Genomic DNA, 25,895 nt, shown 5'->3' with positions numbered 1-25,895 from the left:
TTAAATATACATGGTCTAAAGTCTGCTTGCAAATATTTATCATGCCCTCTCCTGGGTGTCTAGTCAGAGGCGATTGTTTCACAGCTCTAATATCTACAAAAATATTCCCCAGGATAATTACAATATCCTTTACTGTGATTTGAGCTTGGGCACATGTAAAATTCCGTTAGGTTCAGTACTTTTTTACAATGATTTATGTTGGTCAGATCACACAATCTTACTCTGAAACTGGGTGCTCCTACAGTAGTTACAGTTTGCAAAATCTCATTGTCATCCCATCGCCATAGTGACTATTTAAAGGGTTGGTGTGGTAGATTGTCTAAGGCATTAATCCTTCTCAAGTATAACATCAGCAAAAGAAAAGTAATCGGCTGGGTCACGTGGTGAGCATCATTGGGGGCATAGGAATGGGAGTATATCTGAGGATTGTTCTATTTTATAGACTGCAACCTGTCTCTCTGCCCAGGGTCCTTGCTCTTATTCTTATTCCTGAGGCAATTCCTCAAATATTGTTTTGTTGTCCCACCCCTGGGGTTTCTTTCCTCCACAGCTTTTTACCCCTCTGCCTTTCCCGTCGACTCGGTTGCCTCGAGCCACGGGGGGTACCATCTTCTCGGCAGCAGGGATATTCTTCAGGAGGTCCCCGGGGGCGACTCTGTTGCCTCTTGACATAGGAATCTCAGTTCCGATACTTAACTGGGAATGTATCACACCGGATTCCCTTTAGGCGTGTGCGGCAGGTGCAGTCAACAATTTCAGCTATGAACGGGATGGGTTTATTAGGGTGATAACAATAATATTTTGGTTTAATCCCTAATGCAAAAATCTTCTACCACTCTTCTGATTTTCCTACTAATCCCTCATATTTAACTTTATATTCTAGAATCCAATCAGTTACGTTCCGCTGCAGTACCCAACAGGGGCTGCAAATTCCTCTAGGAGGGGTTCCTCGCCTACAATGACTCCACCACCTGTCCCCGCAGATTTTACAAATATAACAAACAAAGGGATAACAATTGCACTCTGGGTCTCTACACTTTATCTTAACATCAGAGTTACAAATTAATCTTTCTTCCGTGTAGTGTGGTTCTGGTGCATATTTTACACGGTGTCCATTTATTGATGATCTCTCCTCTGGATCCGTAACTTCAGGTCTCCAGGATTGCTTGTTACCTGCTACTCAGGAGTCAGTTTGCTCACTGGCCCTTTAATTCTGCCAGCATGGGTCCCTTTCTTTTCTGCTGTTCTGACTGCAGTATTTGTAGTAAGTAATACAAGGTAAGGGCCCTCCCATTGTGGGGCCAAGGTTGCTTCTTTCCAGAACTTTATCATTACCCAATCTCCTGGTTGCACCTGGTGCAGTTTCAAATTTAGTGGGGGTCTCTGAGCTAACTTTTCCTTATTCTATAGATTTTCCCTATATTTTATTAGGCTGGTAATGTATACATTCATATTTTGATCCCTCAACTTTGGATGATCTTGTGGTTCCTCTATATTGTAGGGCATTCCATACAACATTTCAAATGGAGATATTCCTATATCCGATCTAGGTTGTGTCCGGATATTAGCAATGCTAATGGTAGGCATTTTACTCATGACAGTTTGGTCTTAATCACGAGTATGGTCAATTGTTTTTTTAATTTTTCCATTCATTTTTTTTACTCTTCCTGAACTTTGGGGGTGCCAGGGGGTGTGATAATCCCATTGTATTCCCATTATTGCCATGGTTTCCTTAATTATTTTGGATGTAAAGTGGGGGCCTCTGTCTGAGTCAATGGTTTCCGTGACCTCTTATCTGGGAATAATCTGCTCTAATAGGGTCTTGATCACTGTTTGTGCTGTTGCCTTTGCCGTAGGGAATGCCTCTACATAATGGGTTAGGTGATCCACTATTACTAATAGATATTTATACCTCCTAGTCTTTGGTAACTCAGTAAAGTCTAGTTGGATGTTAGCAAATGGCCAGTATGCTGTAGGTCGTCCCCCCCATTAAGGTTTTTCTTAAATTGGCCTTATTTACTTTTAGGCAGGTAACGCACCCCTTCACTACCTGCTTTGCCAAGTCATCTGCCCCAATACACATGTTTGGTGGCGAATTGATCTACCAATGCTTGTGCCCCCCAATGTGTTTTGCTATGTATTCTCCTCATAATATCCATAGCTATGGATTTAGGCAGTACAGTTCTATTATCCTCTGGAAGTCGCCATTTCCCTTCTGGGTCTTCTCTCAACCCCATTCTTTTCATCTTTTCTTCTTCCTGCATAGTAAAACTATATATCTTTTGCAAATTTCCTCTGCTAGTCTTACACTCTTTTCTTTCAGCCTTCGGATCTTTCTGGGGGGTAGACTGTGACGTCTGCAAAGCAGCCCTTTTTGCTTTCTGATCTGCTGCATTATTTCCCCTGCTTTTAAAATCCAATCCTTTTTGATGCCCTTTCAGGTGAACAACAGCAATTTTCCTAGGTCCCCTCAAGGCCTTCAGCAGTTTCCTGATTAGATCCTGGTGAACCAGGTTTTTTTCCCTGGGAGTTTATCAACCCCTGTTCTTCCTATATTTTCCCAAAAGTGTGTATAATCCCATAGGCATATTTTGAGTCAGTATAGATGGTACCTGATTTATCCTTCAACAACTGCAATGCCCGCAGTACAGCATAAAGTTCACAGGCCTGCGCCGACCAAGATCTACTTAGAGGGCCTGATTCGATAACTGCAAGTCCTTCTCCCCCAACTATTGCATAGCCAGAGACCTTTTTTCCATTAATTACTCGCGATGAGCTATCTACAAACAACCTACCCCCCTCTGGGGAGATGGGGTACTGTTTAACCCTTATCGGTGTCTCTGGATCTTTAATGATTACCGAGAAGGGGGGTATATTCAACTTTCCTACACTATCAGGAGTGTACTATACTTTTGAGTTAATTTTTTCCTCATCCTCTACTCTCAAGGGACAGAGTTTTATTTTGATTTCCTCATTTACTACTTCTATATTAATACTCATTTCTATAATTAAGTCTCTCCCTAACAAATTATAATCTGCTTCTGGTACTAGCAGAAGGTTCCTATTCCTATTTTGGACTTCGATTCCACCAGTACATTCTTAATAACAGGGACTTCAAAGGGCTCCCCCTTCGCCCCTACTACTTGAGCAGTTTCTTTTGATATCTTACATCCCTTCGGTAGTACCTGGACTGTCGATTGCTCAGCTCCAGTATCTACTAAAAACTCAAATTCCTGCTGCTGAGGACCTATTTTTAATTTTATCAAGGGCTCCTGATGTTTCTGTGTCCCCAGCAAATGAAGCCCCTGACTCCGTCAGTCCTCTTTGAAGACTCTCTCATCCTTCAGCTGCTTCTTGCAGTTTCTCCGAAAGTGTCCTTCATTCCCACAGTAGAAACATACGCCTCTATTCTTTTCCTCTACCCGGAGAACCCCTCCCCCATTTCTCTGGGCCACTTGACTTGTTTTGGGAGGGGCATCAATTCTCTTAGTTTCTCTTACTGCTGCCACCATCATTCTTACTTGTCTCTTGTGACTCTCTTCATCTCTTCTCACACATACCTTCTGTGCTTCTTTCAATAGCTTATCTAGGTCTCTATCTTGCCAATTATCTAGTTTTTCTAACTTCTTTCTGATATCTTTTCACGATTTAGCCACAAATTGTGTTTTTAGTAGTGCTTGCTCTAACGGTGTCTCAGGATCTAAGCCCGAGTACATCTACAGGTTTGGTGTTTTTTTGTTTTTTTTTTTTTTTTTTTTTTTTTTTTTTTTTTTTTAGCGTTCTAGCTAATCTGTAGGTGTCTCCTCCTTTTTCTGTCTCTCATTAAATGCTTTGTTGATGTTCTGCCCCCTAGGCACTGCTTCCCGGATCCCTTGTACTATTATCCCCCTCAGATCCTGCATATTGATTCTGTGATCCTGCTGCTGATGATTCCAATTGGGATCCTGCAAAGGCCACTTGGTGTCTGCTAAAGGTCCTTGTGCATGTTGTGAATCTCATATCTGCATCCTCGCTCGTCTAATCATATTTCTTTCCTCGGCCGTGAAGAGAATATTTAATATGGCTTGCAACTCGCCCCAAGTATAAATACTGGGTCCCAAAAATTGGTCCAGTCTCTCGGCCACCCCCAAAGGATCTTCCAGGAGGCTCCCCATCTCCCTCTTAAATTCCCGAACAGCCCCAGAACTCAAAGGTACTGAAACAAACCCTATTGCTGAGTGAGGTCCCTGGCCCCCCCCCACAGGCATTTCTCTTAGGGGATATAGGTTATGCTGTCTAGCCCGACCTCGGGTTATGGGTCCTTGCACTTCCTCGGGGGGGCTCGGGATTACTCCCTGCTTCATGAGGCTCTCTTGGAGGTGCATCAGGAATCTGGGGGTTCTGAGGGGGTATGTAAGGGGGTGGGATCAGTAAGGCTTCTTCCTCTTTACTCCTGTCTTTCTTTCGTCCTCCCTCTTTGAGGGGAAACAGGAGCACTTCACCCCCAGGTCTTGTAACCCATACATTAGCATATTCACTTTCTTCCTGACTAACAGGAATTTTAGTGTTTACTCACAAGTTGAGTTTTTGCCTCACCCAATCTTTTGATGATCTAAAAATAGGCAAAAAAAAAAATATTCCAGGAAATCTCCTTTCCACCCTATACTACTACACAATAATGGATCATTTTAGCTTTATCTTTACCCCCTGTGTTAGGGTAATGTTTCTAATTGTCTAATATGAACCCCAGTGGGCTATCTGTTTTATGGGAGTAGAGGGCCTGCTCTTCCCCTGTCCCATCTTCTGGAGTGCCCTCACACAAGCGTGGTGCGGAAATCACTCGCTTCCCCTTGTTCGTGGCTCACGCCCTCTCGGGCAATGAGAACCGCACTACTGAGGGTCCACAATCACTTGGAAAATCCGAGCTGCCGGTTCTCCTCTCACTCACACACACACTCGCAGCACTCCAGGATACCCGACCCAGACCGAACGGAATCTTCCACACAGATACTCACGCGTCTTGCGTCTTCGTCCGGACCTTTGTGCACAAAGTTTATAGGGTCTGCCGGCCTCCTTTGCCTAATGCTTTGAATTTAGGTTCGTCGGTCCAACCGAGACAGGAATCGGGTCTACCAGGGCCGCCGACTGATCGGCGGGGCGCCCCCCAGGCAGAACCAAAAGTCCTATCTCACAGGTGGATCCGAGTCACGGCACCAAATTGTAATAGACTATGAACACGAAGAAAAGTTCTAATAGGAATTTATTACATTACAGCAGGCAAAGCAAAGGCAAATACAGCGCTGGACGGCAGGGGAGTCTCGCTCCACCAACTGCCGTGCATTGGTAGATTTTTCAGTCTTGCTTTTATCTTGCTTCTTTCCTCCGATGATGTATGTGTGACGTGTTGCTGGGAGGGTCTCTTTCTGTCCCTCGGTGGTCGCAGAGATGAAGGCTGTAGTTGTAAGCTGGAATTCCTGAAACTTAAAGCTGATTAAGCAAGTAGAGAAGGAATGAGCAAGGGTCTGTTTGCCTATCAGCTTAGATAGTGACATAGTAACTTCTTGTTATCTTGAGTTATTTGATCTTCAGTGAACAAAAAATAGTTAATGTTTATCACAACATGATTTAAGGGATATTTAAAACTGCAAAACCCTTTCTAAGTGTAAGGATATTCCAGCACTGGAACAGATTACCTCAGAAAGTTGTGAAACTCCCTCAGGATCAGTATTTACCCAAGCCAAAATATGTCAGTGTACCTTATTCAGTCTTCCACTAGGATAGATGGATATCACCTTCAAGATCCCCTCCTGATCCAAATTTCTGAGAGTCTCAGAAATTCCCTCATAGACAGATTTAAGGTATCTGTGCAGTCACCAGAGAAGTGCCCAGCAGAGGGAGCAGGGCAATTACATATATTTTAATTTAACAGTAACTAAAAGAGTCGCCTTGTCTGAGGAGTCCCATGTCATAATTCTTATAACCTAAACCAGCTTTTGTAATTCAGATATTAATATATGGAAGTCGGAGTTCCTAAGAAAAAATAAAATAGAGCCACTTTTCTGTGGCACTTCAGCACAACTGCAGTTAACCAGAGCTTGTAAATCAAATCTAGCCTGTGTGTAGTAAGTACAATTTACTGTATATTAAACTTAGTCTGAAACCTTTATTTCAGTTTCAAATGTATGGGGCACTGTAGTTCCCAATATTGAGTGATAAAAGTTATCTTCAATATAAAGCTTAATTCAGTCACAGAAACAATAAAAGTTTTCTAATTCTACACAGTTCTCTCTACAGGCTTATACTTTGCCAGAAAATTCTGTTCCTTAAAATCAATACCATTTCATCTGTAACATCTGTGGTGCAAAAGTAGTTTCAGCTTATCAGAAAGTTATGTTCTTCTGCTATAAATATGTAAAGATCGACCTAAATTGAGTTCTCTCATCAAAAATTTTCTTTTGACTTTTGATACTATTTCTACTCACCCTAGCCTGCACAGTTCAACAGCAGTTTGTTCTTCACTTCCACAGACCATAACAGCCCAACAGGCATTTCTTCTGACTTCTTCATTCTTAGAATGCAGCAATTCAACGAGTGGTCCCAGTCCACCTACATTTCTTAACTATCAAAAAAGTGAAAACATTGCCACTTACATATTTCATCTACCCCAGCAAAAAACAGCTTGTGAAATTCACCTCTCAAAACATTCAAGCTTTGTAGAAAAGCTACACTGGGCTGAAAAAAAGATTGTTCATGTGGATTCTGTGTTTCTGTGAACTCAGCATAGGCTGGAGCTTTAGAGTGGTACAAGACAGACATCCCTTCTGGCTCTGGCCTGCTTTTCAGTTATTAGGCTGCAGTGTGGAACCCAAAGAGACTGTGCAACGCAAGAGTGCCACAGAGAGTTACAGAGCTTTTTCTGTGTTCTGGTGCCTCCTAGCAACTAATTTACATCACAATACATTTGAATTTGTATTGTATGCATGACAATCTTATTAACATCCTATTCTCTTGTGTGCTACAGTATCTTTCCTATACATGCTGGAGGAAATACTGCTCATTTCGATTTTTAAAGAGAAAGACATTTTAAGGACACTGAAAGAGGTAGATTAATTATCTATGCCCCTTATTCATGTCCTAATTAATAGCCTTGACCCATGACAAAACCCCAGCTTATGATTTATGAATGCACATAGCATCATTCTTATTTATGAGAAGAAAATACTATGACCAATTCATAAACAGCAAAGAGTTCAACTTGCTGGATGTCACTGATCAAAGGATTAATTACATTTTGAGTTTTGTCTGAAATACATTTACTCCATACACATCCAGTATCTCATTAATCAAGGTCAGACATTGCTGTTCAGGCCTTGGAAATGGGCAACAGAACACTGAGGGAGAGTAAAGAGGACTGAACTTCTCATCTTCAAAATTCAGCCGACAGTTGCAGCTGAAAGAAACCTTGATGTTTAATGCTCCTAAATATACAGGTCAAGATATAGCCCTGTTAAAGCTCATTGAAGTCACTGAAAAGCTGCAAAGCATTAATTTGGTGCAAGCAAACACAGTCATGAAAATTCAAGTTAAAAGAAAACCCTTTCCAAAATCCCCTAAAAAACTAAGCTAAATTCAGCAGAACAAGTATCACAAAAATAAGTAACTACCTAGAAAGCTTAGGACTTCTAGGTCAGGCACAAGAGATTCCTGGTTAATGTAACTCCCACCTCAGACCTAGAAGTATTATAAATAAACACAACCTCAAAGAGTAGTTTTACCTCAGTTCGTGCATCAGCATCACAACCAAAGGCAGCCACAGCAAACGCTGCTTTGCTCTGCACTTGGCTGTTGGTCGAGCGCAGTGGCCCCACGAGGGCATTCATGATACCATGGCTCTGGATACTGCTGCGGAACGGCTCTTGCAGGGACAGATTTGTTAGCACTGCAATGGCATTGGAAATGGCTCCATCTCTCTGGGCGTTCAAGGTCTTCATTAATGGCTTAATTCCTTTAGCCTTAGCAACAACACTAGCAAAATGAAAAAGGGGAAAAATATTTGCTATTTTAGGATCATTTTTTCTTCTTAGTATGCTGTTTTTACCAACTAAACTAGTATTACAATTCAAGGTTCACATCTATACATATATAGGCATCTGTACCTATAAATGTGTGTGTGTGTGATTTCTCTGTGACTCACGGTAAGAAGTTCAAGAGGCAAAACCTCAGCAGACAAACCAAGTCACGAACTTGGATGGATTCTTTAACTTACAAAGACATGAATTCTCTCTGAGGTATTGAACGAGTCAATTAAACCCAGCATCTTTTCAAAGGTGCAGAATTTCTGTATCTTTGGTTCCAGGCAAACACTTCTGCAGCCCCTGATCACCTCCTCCCATAAACATTATAGCTCTGCTAATGAGGATTATAGTGAACAGAGTATCCAGATCTAGTCTATGAACAGCAGATCCAGTTTACAATTTCCTCTGTTACCAGATCATTTTGCATCCATGGCTGAAGGGTGCTGCCCCTCAGCAATGCTGGAACAAACCCTCATGTGGCCAAGTCCTAAGATAAATGTGAAAATAATCTATTATTTTATTGTTATTTCAATATATGTTAATGTTATTTCAAATAACATTGGGGAAGATGGTTGGGATTTTTTTCTAAGGAGACTCTCACAGATTTAGGTTAAAAAACGATCAAAGAAAATAAACAGTCAAAGAAAAAAAAAACCAGCTGAAGGAGGAGTATTAATGAAATAGCAACTTTGAGCACAAGACAGCAGAAGGTGTAAGGAGCTGCACTACTAGAAGATATGTAATTTTACTTAAGGCTCATCTGTTTGTTAAACAAAAGTTGGCAACATTGTTAGCAATGGGAATGCACAGATGGCAAGCTGAATTTTCATTGCAACTGCTTTTTATACTCTCTATTAATGCATGTTGTCTACATCAAAACCATTAAAAATTCTTCAAAAGAGTTTACACTTTTTATAAGTTTTGCTAAATTTCTCGAAACACAGTAATAAAAGAGATCTGTATGTGAAAATCTTTTACTGTAACAGTACCTTACCAAAATTTGACTAATATTTGGGTAACTTTCACAGTTGCAAAATAAACCAAGCTTAGAAGTATCACATATAAAAGAAATAGCTATACTACCAAAGACCGTTGGCATTGGTAACAAACAAAAAAACTCCATGAGGAATGCTGACAGTCACACTTTTATGCAAACAGGACAGAAAGTAGAATACATGCCAACCTGTGCCACTAAAAATAAAATAATTATTAAAATAATCCCGATACATGGGCAACATGATGTAGGTCTTACTGTGAACTCATCTTAGGGCAAGTGTCGCCGTGTGGTCAGAGAGGGGGATACAGATGCTCCTGAGCATACCTGGGTGAATGAGCAGAGCCTAATGGAGTTTGTTACTCTCACCTCTGCCTCAGGTGCAAGGCAGTGGCTCTCAAGCAGTGCTGGAGCATGGATATAACAGTATGTGGCAGGCAGACAACAGTTACTTGTTTGGAAAACCAGGGAAAAAGCAGCAATCTAGGGACAGAAGGTGCAGCATTAAGATACAGGGTCAGTTTGGTGCTGCCTAACTAACCTTCCTGGAGCACCAGCAGCCTTAATGCAAGCACTTCAGTCTCTATTCAGAAAGTAAATCCCATGTTTTCAGATGTCCCACACTACATCCCTCTGTCATCCTTCACGTAGCTGGATTTTCCTTTGTGTGTTCTCCTTCCCCTTTCCTACTTGACCAGATGAAGAAGAGCTGAAAATGTTTTATTTGTTGGGTGGCTTTTTTTCTTGTGGTTGTTTTGGGTTTTTTAATTAGGTGAGGCAATCATACTTCTTTGGTTAATACTGTCTTATCTTGTCCATGGAAATTTTATCCAAATTTTCAGCTTCTGGACTATCCAGGCTGCTGTGTGTGAAGAAATTCTGGACATGCTGACTGCACATGTAAGAATGAGCTGTATACCACATGTATCACAAGCTTGCTGGAAAATATCACATTAACAGCACATGTAGCAATGCCATGAGGTTATCTGCTGGCACAGCTTGGGTGAGACTCACCACACATACACAGCTGCACACAGCAAGGTGTGCCCATGAGCTATATGATTTACTGTATCATGCACTGCATACACACACACTTTACCCAGGAAGGAAGAAAATACAAAACCAAAATCAAACAGTTTCTCCTTTACAACAGATACACAGAAAGTCCACGATTTATGGGACAGATTCACTACTCATAAAATGCACCACTGCATCACACTGGTGTAGTATATCCAATATTTCTGCAGTAAGTGCAGGACTTACTATTCCTATACTACACGCAAGAATACACATATTCTCCCACAGGAGCTCCTAGTAAACATAACGTCACAGTCCCTAACAGACTGGCTACAGAATGATACACAGCACCGAATGACATAGCCAGTGACATCATAAGCAGATTTACTATAATTTCCATAAAACCAGCAAGTACACAAGCACTTAACAAAAGAGCAAGGTGGCGGCTCCTCATGTGTTCAGAGCTGACCCCAGCAAGGTATAGAGCACCGCCAATTTTCTCAAGTACCACTCAGCTTCAAAGAGGTTGAGAACTATTGATTTAGAAGATCATATGTATTTATTTCTATCCTGCGTTCTGTCGGGGGCTCCTTTTTAGGAGCTTAAATTCCCCGGCATTCCGGTGGTCTTAGAGTTCTGGCCCTCTGCAAAGCTCTGTGCCAAACGCAGGAAAAGACGGAGTCTTCAAGGTTACATGCTTCGTTTATTAGTTCTTATCTTACAATTTTCTCAGTGTCCAAAAGATGTTTGCCGCGGCTCGGACATCTGGTGACTCCCCCTGTCTCTGGGCTGTCCTTATCTTTTATACTAATTGCTACGTATTCTTTATTTACTATTTATTACCAATGTCTATCACTATTACTACAAAGGTCATCTTTACTCTGACCCAATCCTCACTAACTACTTTGTGCCAACGTCACTGCAGAAATGGAGTGAGGGAACAAGAAGGAAGAAGAAAGAGACAACGCCCTAAATTCTCCATCTTGCCCCATTCACTTCAATGCCAAGAATCCCAAACTCACTGTTTTTTCACCCTGTGATATACTAAACTACTATTTTTACACTCTTGTGGCCTGCAATGCTTCCTGCAGTGCAAGAAGCCTCTCCCATGGACTGAAATCAAATCCAGTGTCTCTCTGAGCTCTGGGCTCTGGGCTGGGGTCCCAGACCCCCCTGCCCAGGTCCCTGACCCTCCAGAGCAACCAAAGGAATGCCCTGGACTCCAACAGCGTTCTACTTCTGCGTACACCCGTTTTGAATCTCAGTTTTGTGCGTATCGTTTAATCAAGTAGCATAACTGAGCACAAGGCAGAAAGAATTTGTTCAAAGTGACAATGGCTGGTAACAAGAGTTGAAGGTAACCAATACCTTTTTAAGAGGCTGTGAACATCTGAGGCCAGTGCTGTGTCCTGGTAGCAGAAATGCACACAAAAAAAAGAGGAATGGGAAATCCACAGCTCAACTCACTCCTACTCCACAGGCCTCTGGAGAACACAGAAATAACACTGTCACCCTGGGCCACAGCACCTGACCTCAGAAGGGAGCTGAGAGAATGAATGTGGTAAAGTTTAAGGTGCTGAAATACCATAACACTAAGTACGGGGGTCCTCATTCCCTTTTATCTTGGGCAGAGACATGCACTGTGTAATTCTTTTATTATGAGGCAACAAAAGTCAGAGAACAATTTTACCAGCTGTCTTTGTTTAACGCAGATCAGCACTAGACTCTCCCCACCTCCAGAACACTCTCCTTCAGACACATCCTACTGAGACTGTGCAATTTATCAGTGCTTCTGCTACAGAACTATATCCTCAAGGAGGAAGTGAGCCTTGGTTTAGCTGAATAGAAATATATGCTTTTTGATGTGGAAAAGGAGTAAATTAAATAAATTCACAAGTTTTTTCCTCCGTGCTTTGTATATATTCAAAATACATACTTTCCTAAACAAGGAGAAAAAAGGTTAGGGAAAAGGAAAGAAGACAACAAGAGGGAAAGAAAAAAAAAAAGGATGTTGCATTGACCACATCACTATTTTTTTCTCAGAAGTGGAAGCTGAGTATCTGAACTATGAACAGGAAGAATAAAGAAGACAAGACAGGTGTAACAATTGCAGAGCTTAAATTAAAGTTAAAATACTTGAAATGTTATGAATTATAAGCACATATTATGATCCTTGGAATGCCTAACCTAACAGAGAGGCATTTACTTTAATCTAGGTATACACAGTTCAGGTACCCTAAGGACTCTAAGCATGCTCTTTAGTGAAACAGTAAAATTCTGATGACAACTGGTTTCAAATTACTGTAGTCAAGAATAGCTAAAATTTTTTTCAGCTGTCATTGGGAAGACAAATATTAAAAGGTCACACAATAAATATTTAATTTATTAATTTAAAATATACATTGTAATGGTAAGACATTTTCCTGAAAATTCTCTAAAAGATAATTCAAGACTCGAAGAACAAATGCTGAGAGACTGAGGAAAAACAATAATTTTCTTTACTGCTGTTACTGCAAAAACAAATAAAAAGTTGACAGTAAAATCATTACCAAAAACTTCACAATACAAACTTATTTTTAACAGGCGTTTTGGTGATGTGCATGAATGTCACTGAAGTGAGTATTTTGTTGCTTTAGTTGTCTGGGGTGCAATAGGAGAGCTCAGATATTGGGAGTGTGTTGTGAAAACAATCAGCAGTAAAAATTTGATGAAAATCCTATGGGGTTTTTATACTTTATTTTATTTTTAGTACTATAAGCACTCCGTGGCAAGAACCTTTTTGTTGGCATCACAGGAGCATAAAAGCTCTGGTCTGTGACCAAACCTTCTAGCCACGGCAAGAAAAATAACAGAATTACTTAGAGCATCAGGAATGGTCCAGCTAGCTTTTCTTCCTGAAGAGAAAGTCTAGCCTAAGGGAGAAAGCAACTAAGAGTGTTCAAAGAGCTGCCAGAAAACACCAAGATTTCTCCTCAAACCCCCAGCCTAAACAACCTCCGGGGGAGGGGAGATAGAGAGAAGAGCAGTGGTCCAGCTTGACACCACTGTTTACTCAGGATTGTACTAAATTTACACTAGTGAGATTGACACTTCGTAAAAATGGTAAAGTATGTTTGGTTTTGTTTCTTCTACCATGGCTGAACATAAACTGGTTTATATTCAATTATATTTTTATTCACTTCTATGCTGTTTACTACCCCCCTCCTGACTGAGGATTTAACACAATTTCTGCTCAGAAAAAATTCAAATTTTTCCTCCTCACTGGACTTCATTTTCTTCAAATGTGTTTGCAACTGCATGTTTAATTTCTGTGCAAAATTACTGTGATTGTGTGTGAGGTGCTTAGCTAGCCATTTATGCCTGTGCATAGCTCATTTTCATACATAATTGCATGTAAATTATGCATAAGAATTATGCATCTAATTACACACATTTTTTAAAATCAACTCTCTCTGTGTTAAATCGCATGACTTCTTTTTCACACAAGGCATTTTTGATCCAGCTCTCTTATGCAATTTCTGTCTGAGAAAGAATATCATAACCAGAAGTTTGAAAAAAAGCCTCAAGAAATAGCTTCCTTTTTATTCCTTAAATGTATTAGTATTCTTCATTAGCCTTGTTATGCCATCAGAATAATCACATCCAATAAATGTCTTACGCACTTACCAAAAATTCACTTTGTGATTTAATTATTTTCAAAAGCAATTGACTGTTGTAAATAGTCACTCGTATTTTATTTAAAGACTGATATTACTTCCGTTTTCTTCACTATCCAAGGGAAATTAATGTCAGTATGTTTATTCTGAGTAAGCAAATCTAGCACAAGAGACTCTGATCTACAATCTGGGGGCCCTTTGTACTCCAATAAAAATATTGATGATACCAACAAACAACATTAACTTTTCATTTCAGGAACTGAACCCTCTATTTCTATTTTCTAATGACGAGTATCTTGGTAAATTGCAACAAAACCAAAACTCAATAAACCTCACAGTCTGGGCATAATAAAACAAACTGTCTGGGTTAGCAGAGACTATAATACCTGACTCTCATTTAGCAATTCACAGAGCTCTAATGTCTATCATTGGGCTCATCTGACAAAGTTACACAGGTCACAGTTCTGTAACTGTAGTATACCGAATTTAAAATATTACAGGAGCATTGGTAATGAACTATCTGTTCACGATGCCTGAGACTTTCAGTTATAGTACTATTTGCAACCTTTCTAAAGAATTTCTGATATTTCCACTATTATGTGGAAGGCTTGAAATCCAACAATAGAAATTCTTTTTTGCTTCTGAAACATCGCATGGACCTTCAGCCAGGATAAGTTCATTAGAACGACACAATCCCCCTCTCTCTTTTTTCTGACCCAAGAAGTAGGGCATATAAAAATCAGTAACTAGGCAGAGTCTGGAATCCACACTGCTACAAAAGCAAAGTAAGAGGGAACATGCATGTGCTGTCAGAGCAGCCTTCACGGAGGTGGAAGGAAAGAAAAAGCCAAATCAGGGTCCTCACAATTCCTCTGAACGCAGGGAGCAAGGAGACCATGCTTCTTCATCTTTGGAAGCGCCAGCTGAGGAAGGATAAAAGAGCTGTGCCACGTCAGTCTCTACACACAGTTCTTTGGATTGGGAACTTGAGCTTTCACTTCTGGATAACTTCTGGACAAATGTGGACATATCTCAAACGGCAGTAGTCTATTTTGCCTTGCTACAGCTCAAGTTCTTACAATGATTTGAAGTGCGGAAATTTATGCTTTTGGCCCTTTCTCCTTAAATTATATCTCTAAGAAAATATGCATAAACTACTATGTTACGATAAAATTACTAAGGTAGTATGTCAAAATGTTAAGGTTACTTGTGAAAGCTTATTTTTACCAGATGACAGTCCAAGTGGACAACATGCCATAGTTAGTGCACAGGTTAAATTCACAGCAGGGAAGAATTATTCTGCATGGTCAGTCATAACCCTGAAATTTTCTTACAGACACTTCAAATAAACAACTTCACACTATACTCAACATACACTAAATTCAATTTAGAAATCTACTGCAAAGAAAATGTGCATGCAAAAGCATGCATATACATTTGTTTGAAATATTTATTCATAAGTAAAATAACCCTTGCCACTTTTAATTCATAAAAAGCATAATTTATCTTAGTGCATATGACTGAATGACATTGCAAGGATACACACTCAAGAGTAATCATGGTACTTGTGCCTCTGCACAAAAGAAAGTTTTCTCTCCCAGGCTTAGGAGTCTCCATCCAGGAAGAAAAAGTTTGTACCTGATCCTACAAAAATCTATCACAGCAAGTTACAGGTGACAACAAACATGCTCTGAGTGAAATTATCTTAGCCATCCAGTGATCATACTGCAAGGCTTTGAAAGGAGGAGTGTACAAACAGGCCAAAAGATTCTGCTGTATCTACAAGGAGTAGAATTTCTATGCACTTATCATCATTCCAGATCAGAAGTGTTCTGTCTGAGACTACTTTGGACCTACTAAGGTTTCCATGCACTTTAGGATGTGGTGACATGAGAACTGTGTTACACAGAGATAAATGCTCTATACTGGTCCTTGTCTTGAATATAACCCCGAAGTTAAAAAACAACAGCCAAAAAATACGCCAGGAGAATGCTTTTTTTTTTTTTTTTTTTTTTTTTTTTTTTTTTTTTTTTTTTTTTTTTAAAGAAGAAGAAGAACTGTACTGGGAAGAAAACAGTCACAGTGTCTGAGCCTACAAGACTTTCCCATGCAGCCACGCCTTCCCAATCTAAGAGAAAAACAGTACAGCTGGCTGTATGAAAGATGTTTGACTGCCAGCAGGGCACAGCCCCATGTCCGTGGGTTGTGTATCAGTCATCTGATGTGATGTTAAAGTCTTAGTGGGAACCCATTTCTGAGTGACATCCCAGACACAGGACTTAACTCAGCTTTTCTTCCAAAGCACAAATTTGTCATAAAACATTTTGCAGTTTTCAACAGAATCCAAGACGTAACTTGCAAGGAAAAGCTTGTGAGCTCTTAGGTAGTGGGTAATGACTTAATGACTTCTTTTTTTTTTTTTTTTTTTTTAATACAGTACCTCCCACAATACGGTCATACAGTAAGAGAAACGAAGAAGAAAAACCTGTTTGTGGCCTGAGATAACTGTATTTTACAGGGTGTAGATGTAGATCTTAATGTAAAAAAGTAATAGCACGACCCTCAAAACTCAAAAATATCTTTACCTTGCAGCACATTAACTCAAAAATATAATTCTGTCACTAGGGGTCAGTATTGAAACATATGATGTCTACACAATACAGCCAGCGTTCTATTGTTGATTTCCTCCTTCAGAAAAACAAACTTATGTCATAGAGAACTGTCAAACCACAAAAAAGACAAAACCTACAGTGGATCATCACCTTCTAATGCTATTATATACAGCTTTTATTCTAGAAAATTCTGATCCTGTTCTCATAAATTAATACATATATTCATGCAAATATATTATCTTACATAAAATTGACACTTTAATATTTATGTGAGTTAGATTCCATCCACAGTCTTGAAAGAGAAAAGCTATTACTAAGTTTCCCATTTTCTAATAGAGAAGATTACTACCTAGTGATATTAGTACCTTTTGGTAGTAATCACTACTTCCTAATAATAGCAGTATTTGGAATGTAAAAAACTGGACCTTCTTCAAATTTATTCCTTGACAGCCATACTCATCCTAAAAACAACAACAAAAAAAATCTGTTGTGTACTGAAAGTCTCAGTTGAAAAAGTTGAGGCACTCTCACTACAGGTGAAAAAGATTGAGGACGTATTTTGAGTCATTATATCAGCATATGAATTTCAGTTTGGAATAATAGATATAACACCCACTAAAGTCAAGGGAACAACTCACTTTCTCCTCACTGGGCACTGTCCATAACCAATGAGTTCCCAACCTCTCCTCCCATCACAAAATACTCTCAAATCTTAACAATCTTGATACATTTGAGAAAGCATACATTCAGATCCTGCACTAATGCCTGGAACTGCCTCTATGGATATAACCATTGCGAATTCAAATCAGATTCCTGTGAAGGATTTAAGAATTAGAAAATTAAATAACATAAAGCTTGTTGGCATTGTAAATTTTGGGATGATATTTTACTATCTTTAATCCAGATATAAAACAGAATTTTGTCACATGACATTTATTATAAACCCCAGGAGAAATATTCTGTCATAAGTCTGTCACGTACCACAACTTCCTGGAGCCCTTGGTACAGATGAAGAAAAAACATCCTTTTCCCCCTTCCCTCAGACCAAATTCTAACTGAACGCTATAAATTTTGCACTTAAAATAAACAATTTAGGACAAATATTATTGAGGCAATTAATTAGCTTTCATGTCCAGTACAAAGTTCTAAATTCCCAAGCATATGTTTTCCTTTAGCGGCAAATCCATTAGGTGCCCAGGATTCAGACACTGCTAGATTTATGAAGGCAGCTATTAGAAATGGCATTTGTGCTACGACAATAGTGAAGAAAAGAGCTGATCAAATTAATGTCTGACTAACTGGTACATGTGAGAGCTTATCTCCGTGTGCTACTTCTAATATCATATTTATATTTAACATGATTATCTTATCCTAAATACATGAAAAGCAAAAATAATTTATTATACTTCAAATCAGAAAAAATAGGCAGAGGCTGAGGTAAGCCATTTGTTCCAGGATTAGATGTGTGGCACAGAATCACTTATTTTCCTGCCCAACAGATGACGCTGCTGTTTCTTTGTTCACGTGCAATTGTTCCATTTGTGCATCACATCCATTACCGAAGTGACTGCGCCCACATTGCCCAATGCCTGGACACAGCGAAACCAGAGAGCTTCAGAGATTCTTTAAATGGCATTTTGCTGTCCAAATAACTGTATACAGTTTTCAAGAAAGCACATAATTGTTCTGGATTTAAAAAAAAAAAAAAAAAAAAAAAAGGCGATAGAAAAGATGGACGCAAATTTTCAGCTGAACATAATTCTCTTTTTTTTCAGAAGCAGACCACAGAAATTCTGACACATAAATCAAGGATGACCTTGGAGCTATGTACACATAGTAACATAACATCTTAGAATAAGCACATGGGATTTTAAATTGCAATTGATTTGCAATTTTATTTTTACTGAGCCTAATTATTAACAAGTTTACAAGGATGCATTATCAATATTGATTAGCATTAAAACTCTGTCCTCATGGCAAAATTCTTATAAAAGCATATTCTGGGGGTGTCAGTCTGTAAACTAATGAGGCATTTGATCACTGTATTTTTTCCTATGTGCTACTGAATTGGGACACATCATCTCTGCAGCAAAAACTTAAATGCTGAAATATTTTAGAAATTATTTATATTAATTGCTATGCACTCTGGTAGAGATCCTATTGAAAATCCATGTTCTTCAGTAAACCTGAAAACTCAAACCACTTGTATGGGACTCATCCTCTTCGGCTCTAGATTTTTTGTTAGAATACTATGGGAAGCAGAGTAATTCCTTCATTTATTTATTTTTACTAAATCGTGGTTGCTTGAGGACTTGTGTCAAATGACAAGCTGGTGTCTGTCCCATTCATTGTGAACAGGTGTTCTAATTACCAAACCTCCACCATATTTGACACCTTTATTAGCTCAGTTGAGAAACAAAGGATTGATTGGGTAAGGGTAGAGAACTAGCCTTTCATTGCTGTGGGGAAGCACCTAAAGGTCAAGGTTAATATACATTAGTGGGGGGTAGTATTGCCCATTGCCTATGCTGTTCTTGTGCTATTAATCAATGGAAGACTTTATCATTATGAGCTACCTATGGTGGGAGTTTTAATTACACAATTCCTTTAAATTGGTTGTTGTTTTTTTTTTTCCCCCATAATATATGAAAAGCTGGCAACAGTTTTTGATATTCCTAACAAGAACAATGAAATTCCAGCAAAACCAGAAATATATTATACCCTCAAATATGTACTGTACCAAATAAAAGGGCAAGGTCCACATCCTTCAAATTAATGTAACATAGAAAAATGCTCATGAAATTAAATACAGCAGAATGCATGCATATGAGTTCAACAAAGTTGAATATTTAACTGGCCAGTAAAAAGTGAAAGTACTTACAGCAAACAGTCGTCCCCATCACTGGACCCATTTTGCTCTTGCCACATAAGGTCCACCTGCTGCTACTAACTTTCTGATTTTATATTCTTTGAGGGCTTATAACAAGAATCCAATACATAACTGATAAAAGGGCACTAGTCTCATCAGTTTCATTTGAGATCAGAATATTGTCAACATAATGACAGAGCGAAGTAACAGTATTATAAAAGTGCATCAGCATCTTCATTATTTGTACACGTATTTTCAATGTCTACAGAACATACAAATGAAATATTCTAGTATGAAATATGATTATGGTAACTCAATCTGGAATTAATTTTCTCCAAACTATTTTTTTTCCCCTATTATGTGAATGTAAAATAATATGAGACTGATAGTCAGTCAGTGAGCTGGAACTATACCAATTTGTATCAGCTAAGGGTTCTACACTATATATTCATTTATAGATCCTAGTCACACTCAGACCCTTCTCTGACTTTTTAATGGTTTTGATTTAAAAATGAAGCTTTGAAGTAATTATATAGTCACATGGAATTCATCCAATATACATATTTAATGTAAATTATTGCTTCCTGATTTTCACAGAAGACCTCTGATTAGATTATCTGGTGCTTCCATATTGTACTTGAAGCTGGATTGCAAGGAGAGAGAAGTATATGTAAGCCACCTTTATAATTTCCTGACTCTGCCCAGCAAGAAACAAATATGAACTTCATTATAATGCAGAGGAACAGACACAGCTATTTCCCTGCCTGAGGTCTCAGAAAATTGTTCCAGCAGTGGAGCTAAACCATCTCCTGACTATCTCCTTAGCAAAAAGAAATGGAATGAGTTGGCACAAGCTGCTATACCAACTCAAAACTCTCCAGAGATCCCCTTTCCACAATATGAAACCTCAAAGGGCTGCACTATGAAAACCAGCTAAAGTGGAGCTGAAAGTTTGACCTCTGGTCTCCAGCACTGTGCTCGTTTCATGTGTGTGTGACTCCCACTGACACCAACTGAAGAGTCCAGCACATGAGGAGAGCAGAATATCAGACAAAAAAATGTACTATGTGAATCTTGAGAACAGAGTATTATTCTCTTGTGTCAAATTATTGCTCCATCTGGTAACATAAAGTGAATATTAGTGACTATTAGAGCTGAATCAATAAATTGAAACAATTTGTTTAGTGAGTTATTTTACTTTTTCACTTCAAAGAATGCCTGTGACTTGATTACAACTTCTTTAAGTATATTCCAGGAAACTTTTAAGGATTTTTTGTTTGTTTGTTAAGTTACGTGTGACTGCTCACATACATCACGCTGCTCTGTTACTTTTCCCTGAACAGGACTTCTAATAGAGGCATAGAAGAATGCTGCAGCTGACAGTAGAATTTAGTTGATACAATTGCTTTGGAACATATAGGGAGATAACCATTGTTACCTTTGTTAGTAAATTTGGATTCTTTTCTTTCAGAGAATGCACAACAAGATTTCTCTATTACTTGGGAAATAATTTAAAAAACAAAACAAAACAAAAAAACCCCAATGTCAATCAGGAGATCTATCTCCCTCAAAGAATGGATTTAGATCAGACAAACCAGTCGTATGAACCATCAAGTTTTAGGATATATCAATGATTTTGGATTTAAAAAAAGAAGTCCACATCAAATGCTTTAGATTATAAGGCACATTTTGTTCATATGTTCTCTTCAAAATGTGATTTATATCTCTGCTTTCATTACATCTACTTCATCCCTTTGCTTGATGAAGCTAATGTTAGTAGAGACAGCACAACTCTTGTAACACTGATGAGAACCAAGCAATTGCAGGTAACTCAAGCACCAAATGTGCCTTATAGTCAAAATCAGACTTTCCTTGTAGGATAAGGACAAGATGAGGCACTCTTTAAAAATCAAAATATTATCACTTCAGATTAGTATTATAAATAATAATTTAATTATTGCAGACTCACCTTGCATTTTTAGGACTGGCTGTTGTCAAATTAGTTAATGCTGTCACTACAGATTCTTTTACCTCTTCATTATCACTGCTTAGCAACCGTACTAGCTGGGGAATCCCTTTGAAAGAAATAATTGTATGTATGAACATTTAAATAAACCATGGCAGTCTGCAAAACTGTAATACTGTCCTTATAAACAGAAAAAACACAAATTCACATTGCATCCTCTCCCCCCCTTACTTACCCTGGAGTCCAAGGACACATTTACTGTCTATATTCTCACACATGGCAGAAATGGCTTGGGAAGCAGCAACTTTAACTCCATCATTGTTAGCATCCAAAAGGCTTAGGAGAAATTTCTCAACCTCTTCCCAATGTAAGATTTTTCGTATTTCAGCTTTAAATGAGAAATAACAATAGCATTAACCTGCATGTTTTCCAAATCGGTAAAAGGACATGAATTTGATTTCATTTTGTTGTTGGAAATATTTTGGTAACAGAGGCACCAGCCATTAAGAAATGTGCAAAGGACCTGAGCCAAATCCCATCATAGAACATCGTGAGTTGGAAGGGACCTGCAAAGATCATCCAAATCCAACTCCTGAATTAGGCTTCATTGAACTCTGAACCAAGCCCAAATAATGACTATTAAACACAGTATAAACTGTATAAACACAGTATAAACATAAATACTCCAACAGAATGCAAAGTTTGTTCTCTGTAAGACTTTAAAACCACAAAATGCATACAGGCTTGATGGAAACAGCTTTTCCAATGTAACAGATCATACTTACTAAGGATCAGGCTGAACTTCGGTTTATGCTAACAAAGTCCAAAAGCATAAAATTCAAGAACATACCAGTAAATGCACAGTTGAACTTCGTGGAATAGCACTCAATGTCTTAAAATAGTCCAAAAAAAGGCAAGGAGCATTACAAAGAAAATTATCATTTTTGCACAGCTTGTAGTTCTTCATTAATGCCCACTCTGCAGAGAATTTGAATTTTGTTGTCTAGCACAGTGTTCAGTGCTCACCCTACACTGCACTGACCACCAGCAGCTGCAGAAGGAGAGAGAAGCTCCTTCCTCTGCACAAGTAGCAACACACAGCACCAAAGTATCCACAGACATCTGTATATAGATACCAATAAACTGATAAACTCCCTCAGCCCAACACTGGTGAGATAAGAAATGCAGGTGTTTCTTAGAAAGAACCCTGAAAGAAACTTTCTCATGCAGAAAGGCACTAGACAGCAAGGAAGCTCTACAATGATGAGAGTCAATAAACATTTAACCATATGCATAATTTAAACCAGACTAATTATATGCTGGAAGTTATACCTACATAGTAGAATTTTGGAATGTATTAAAGAATTTCAGGAACTGGGAAGTCAGTGGGACTTCAAAATATTTAGAAATTTTACCAGTGCTTCTTACTGTTCTGAGGGAACATTCCCTTGTTTGGACTGTTGCCTTCCAAACAAATAAAAAAATAAAAGGAAAAAAATAGCAAGTATTCTTTTAGATAAATCTGAATCTGTAGTGAATAAAAGTAAACAAATACAAGTCCACAAAGTCAATGAAGAGCAAGTTTGATCGAAAATGCAATTAGAGCAGAAATGACTCAAAACACAGAAATGAAACAGGTGCAGTTAATTTCTCCTCTTCAGCTCAGTTTTAAGCTTTTTTAGAATCCTCAGATACGCAAATGAAATCCCAAAACAAAGACAAAACCAAGATGCAACAAATAAAACAGAGAGGATTTTAAGTGTCAGCAGAGCTTTGGCCACAACTTTGATGTGCATCGGCCAGCTCTCAAGAGAATGCCTCAGTTGGGATGAGATACTACTTTGACAAGTTACCAAGTATGTCGCTGGCCTGTTGCTTGCCAAAATAATCCATAATCCCTAATAACAATCTCTAGAGGTTCTTCATGCCTCAGTAATTTGTTTATTGTACAGCAAGTTACATATTTGTTTACAGATTTTCTTTAAAAATATTCTCGCTTTTAAAAGCAGCTATGATGATGGGTAAGCATTTATTTTAAATATAATTTATGCCTATATGAAACAATAATATGAATAAATAATTTGAATGAGTGAAAATAGTAATTTAAAATACTTTAAACAGAAAAATAATTTTATAATAATGTGGAAAAACAGGTCTTGAATTTGAGCTTACGATAAAAAGTATGCAAGTATATTTAGGTAGCTAGATCAATGAAAATTATTAATATTTCAATATCCAGGTTCCAATTCTATTTAAGGGATGAGCATTTTTTGCTGATCTCCCTGTGCGTATGACTTGTTTCCTTTGTGTCCTCTACTACAGACTAGAAAGAATGCACAACAGAAAAACATGATTTATACTGAAGTACTTCATATTTCAGTGCCAATACCATTTTTATAGTGATTAATTTCTTGACCCTTAAGTAATTTGAATACATTGATTTAACATGAAGGAAAATCAAGCATACCACTAAAAGAATTTGGAGGACCAACCAGTTCTGTCCAGATTTTCATGCACTGACCACATAGTAAGACAACTATTTTTTTTTTTTTAATATATTTTCCTATTTCCCCTTCTTACCCAAAAATCATGATCTGAATTCTACTCATTACAATTCGGGTCACTGTCAGCACCTTGTGGAATTATTTATACCAATTTCAAATGAAAAAAAGGTAATGTTAAATAGTATCATGACCTCCCACTGATCTTGAGATGAGATAATGCAGATAAACAAAGATCTGTATTATGAAATGCATTTGTTAATCAGGCTACAGAGCATGTTTAGTGTGCTCCCCTTTGCGCATGAGATGCATTGAGATACACAGAAACAATGTGGAGAGCTTCAAAGCAGAAGTTTGGCAGAGCAAGTGCGATCATCACTTTGTCCATAAACACTCCACAGCATTTTGTTGTTGCTGGTGTGTCTGGCATTGTCAAGGGAAAATCAGGCTCTCCTTAATCAATAGTCCAGATAATCCACTCACAGACATTCAATAATTTATAGCATTAGATTATATTTAGCATTCTGAAATGACTGCATTATTTGGTGGGCAAGGCAGGAATCACAGTATAATTCACCACTGTAATTCTGAGCATACAAAACAAAATCATCAATAAATTAATATATTAAATTCAAAATTATGTTACAGAACAAAAAAAAATCAGGGACAACGGCATAATGATTATGTATAGAAATATAATCCATTTTAATGTACTTAAACAGAGCAGCATTCTAGAGATACTATTTAAAGTTGAATATGTTCATACCATGTAATTTATTCTGATACTGAGAATAACTCTTAAGGGATAAATATATCTTATAACAACAACATTAAGTTACAGAAGTCCCTTTCCAAAGGGTTGAGAGGGACATAAAACAAAACTGCTTGCTATGATCACATCTATCAGGAAAAAAAAAAAAACAATCCAAAACCAAATTCCATCTGTCAACAATAATAATTTCAAAACCAGATACTGTGGTATACTCAGCTGCCAGGATTAAAAAAAACAACAACAACAACAAAACCAGCTAGATACATGTTCTGTCACAGCAGAAGTAGGTTTTTCATTCCAATGAAAAGCAATTTTTTTTCCCCCCAAGGAAAAAATACAGGAAATGTTGGTAAATTGCAACCTTGATCATCAAACCTGAAGAATGCATAGCTATTGCAAATTTAATTAAAAAGTTACTACAGAACTAAGAGCTGTGTTGTATTATACTGGATTCACATCAAGGCAAGTACTAGTATAGTATACATTGGTGTGGCATTTTGGATAGGCTATTTAGTGTGATTTCAACCAAAATCCAATCAAACAAACAAAACATGAAAATATTTCTGTTTTATTTTTGCACTTGGACTATTTCTTATAACGGCCTCCTCTTTACACTGCAAGGCTGGCTTTATTCCAGTATCTCTACGCAGCTGGAAAATTCAGTGCTTTTGGAGGCTACATTGAGCAGCAAGTTTACTGGACTGCATTTTCCACTGCAACAGGACAACAGGTTTCCTTTTGTCTAGCTGGGTATCACCAAAATTCTACAGCTTGAAAGCAAATATTTTAGATCTTCTTTTGATGTATTTTCCCAGCTTGCTGCATTCATACTAACTGTCACAGGCTGAAGAAGAGAGCAAACCTTTATAATGAAACCTCATTGACTCCATTTGTAAAGAAGCATGACAAGAAGATGCATCTTCACTGACGGTAACATCCCATGATATAAGATCATAGGCAGTACTGTAATATATTATGTGTTCTTGCAACTGTGCTTTAAAAATGTGCTCAGACATGCTTCTACTAACAGCTGCTAAAATATTAGGCCACAAAAACTGAAAAAAAAAAAAGTGTGAAAGAGGACAAGAAGGCTATGCTTATTTGAAAATAAATATGATAAAGGAGTAAGATGCAGCAGAAAGCAGTAGGAGCAAATATAAATCTGCTTAGCATACAACTTACAAGCCTGTCACAGGACTATAAAAATGATACTGACAGTCCTAAGTAGCATAATAAAATAACAACATAGGAAAATACACAAAGAAAATACTGACATAAGAAGGTCCCTTCCTATCTTTGATACCTGAACATTAATGAAAACAATTTTCAGTGACTTGCCAAGCTTCCAACAGATAATAACAAAAGCACAGAAAAACCCAGAGAATACTCGGACACTCTTTCTGTGTATCATTTTCAATCCAAATAATTACAAATATTCAGGATATCACACTAAG

General features: G+C 38.1%; 1 protein-coding gene across 1 annotated transcript in view; it reads right to left on the bottom strand.

Moving 5' to 3' along the window:
* The window catches only part of ARMC3 (armadillo repeat containing 3), a 70,444-nt gene that overhangs the window by 18,651 nt on the left and 25,898 nt on the right, over positions 1 to 25,895 (bottom strand). Inside the window, exons 9-12 of the mRNA XM_040069517.1 lie at positions 21,404 to 21,556; positions 21,172 to 21,277; positions 7,755 to 8,004; positions 6,462 to 6,598 (exon numbers count right to left, since the gene is read on the bottom strand). Of these exons, the coding sequence (XP_039925451.1) occupies positions 6,462 to 6,598; positions 7,755 to 8,004; positions 21,172 to 21,277; positions 21,404 to 21,556 (646 nt within the window). The remainder of the gene's footprint in view (positions 1 to 6,461; positions 6,599 to 7,754; positions 8,005 to 21,171; positions 21,278 to 21,403; positions 21,557 to 25,895) is intronic.

Source organism: Hirundo rustica, chromosome 1 (assembly GCF_015227805.2).
Source record: "Hirundo rustica isolate bHirRus1 chromosome 1, bHirRus1.pri.v3, whole genome shotgun sequence".
NCBI classification, from domain to species: Eukaryota; Metazoa; Chordata; class Aves; order Passeriformes; family Hirundinidae; genus Hirundo; species Hirundo rustica.
The sequence above is the reverse complement of the archived record's forward strand: the minus strand, read 5'-3'. Positions and strand labels throughout refer to the sequence as shown.